The 1111-nt window shown below is 48.2% G+C and overlaps 1 protein-coding gene across 2 annotated transcripts in view; it reads left to right on the top strand.

The window, feature by feature from the left end:
• The first annotated feature begins 224 nt into the window (after window positions 1–224).
• The window catches only part of LOC309503983 (protocadherin gamma-A6-like), a 7427-nt gene continuing 6540 nt past the window's right edge, over window positions 225–1111 (top strand). Inside the window, exons 1-2 of one of the 2 annotated variants that reach the window (XM_082176866.1) lie at window positions 225–788; window positions 882–1111. The exon at window positions 882–1111 is cut by the window's right edge and continues 1963 nt beyond it. In XM_082176866.1, the coding sequence (XP_082032992.1) occupies window positions 555–788; window positions 882–1111 (464 nt within the window). In that variant the 5' untranslated portion in view covers window positions 225–554. The other variant, XM_082176865.1, reaches the window with a different exon arrangement.

Genomic DNA, 1111 nt, shown 5'->3' with positions numbered 1-1111 from the left:
AAGTATTAATTCGTAGATTACTGTCTCACTTATTTCATGGTGATTACGCGCACTCGGTAACTCTCGAGTTAAATGTGTCGGTACTGTGATTATGCTCCGTGCTCTCATGTCGCCGTCCGCCAATACGATTCCTCCCCAGCACCACACACACACACACACACACACACACACACACACACACACACACACACACACACACACACACACACACACACACACACACACACACACACACACCACCTCCCTCTCTCGTCTCACACACTCCTCAAAGCGTCTAACACGCTGGAAAATCAAAGCGCTCGCCTCTCCTGCTCACACACTGCCTGCGCTGCGCGCAAAGCGTACAAGCCAAGAGAGACTCCAAGTTTGCTGCGAATTTCCTTTCTCTTTTACATCGACTTATGCACTTTTTAAAAATGATTTTTATTCCACTTTAAAAAATAATGTAAGTGCGTATTGTGTACAGAAAATGTTTGTAAAAACTGTTTGAGTCTTTCACAGCTGAACATGAATCCTCTCTGTGAACGCAGCTGAGAATATCTGATTTTAGGAAGATGGACCGGAGGCTTCCGAGGAGGCGATGGACGTTGGCAGGGCAGGTTGTTTGTCTGCTCTTGTGTGCGTGCGCACTGGACCGGGTTTTGGCGCAGATTCGCTATTCAATTCCCGAGGAGTTGGAGCACGGGGCTTTCGTTGGAAATATAGCAGAGGACTTGGGTTTGGACGTGGCCAAATTGTCTTCCCGGAGATTCCGGATTGTATCTGGGGCAAGAAAACAATATTTAGAGGTGAATTTGGAGAACGGGATTTTGTTTGTGAATGAGAAGATTGACAGAGAGGAGCTCTGTGAACAAAGTCCCGTTTGTTTCTTGCACTTGCAGGTGGTTATTGAGAACCCTTTGGAACTGTACAGGGTAGAGGTGGAGATTTTGGATGTGAATGATAACGCTCCCAGTTTCCCGTGGAGCGAGTTTAATCTGGAGATCACGGAGTCTGCTGCGCCTGGCTCCCGGTTCCCGCTTGAGAGCGCGCAGGATCTTGACGTGGGCTCAAACTCTCTCCGCTCGTACTTACTGAGCGCCAATCAACACTTCCTGCTGGACATTCAGAC

Source organism: Leuciscus leuciscus, assembly GCF_965113295.1.
Source record: "Leuciscus leuciscus genome assembly, chromosome: 8".
Lineage (NCBI taxonomy): Eukaryota > Metazoa > Chordata > Actinopteri > Cypriniformes > Leuciscidae > Leuciscus > Leuciscus leuciscus.
This window is presented reverse-complemented; position numbering and strand designations above follow the sequence as displayed.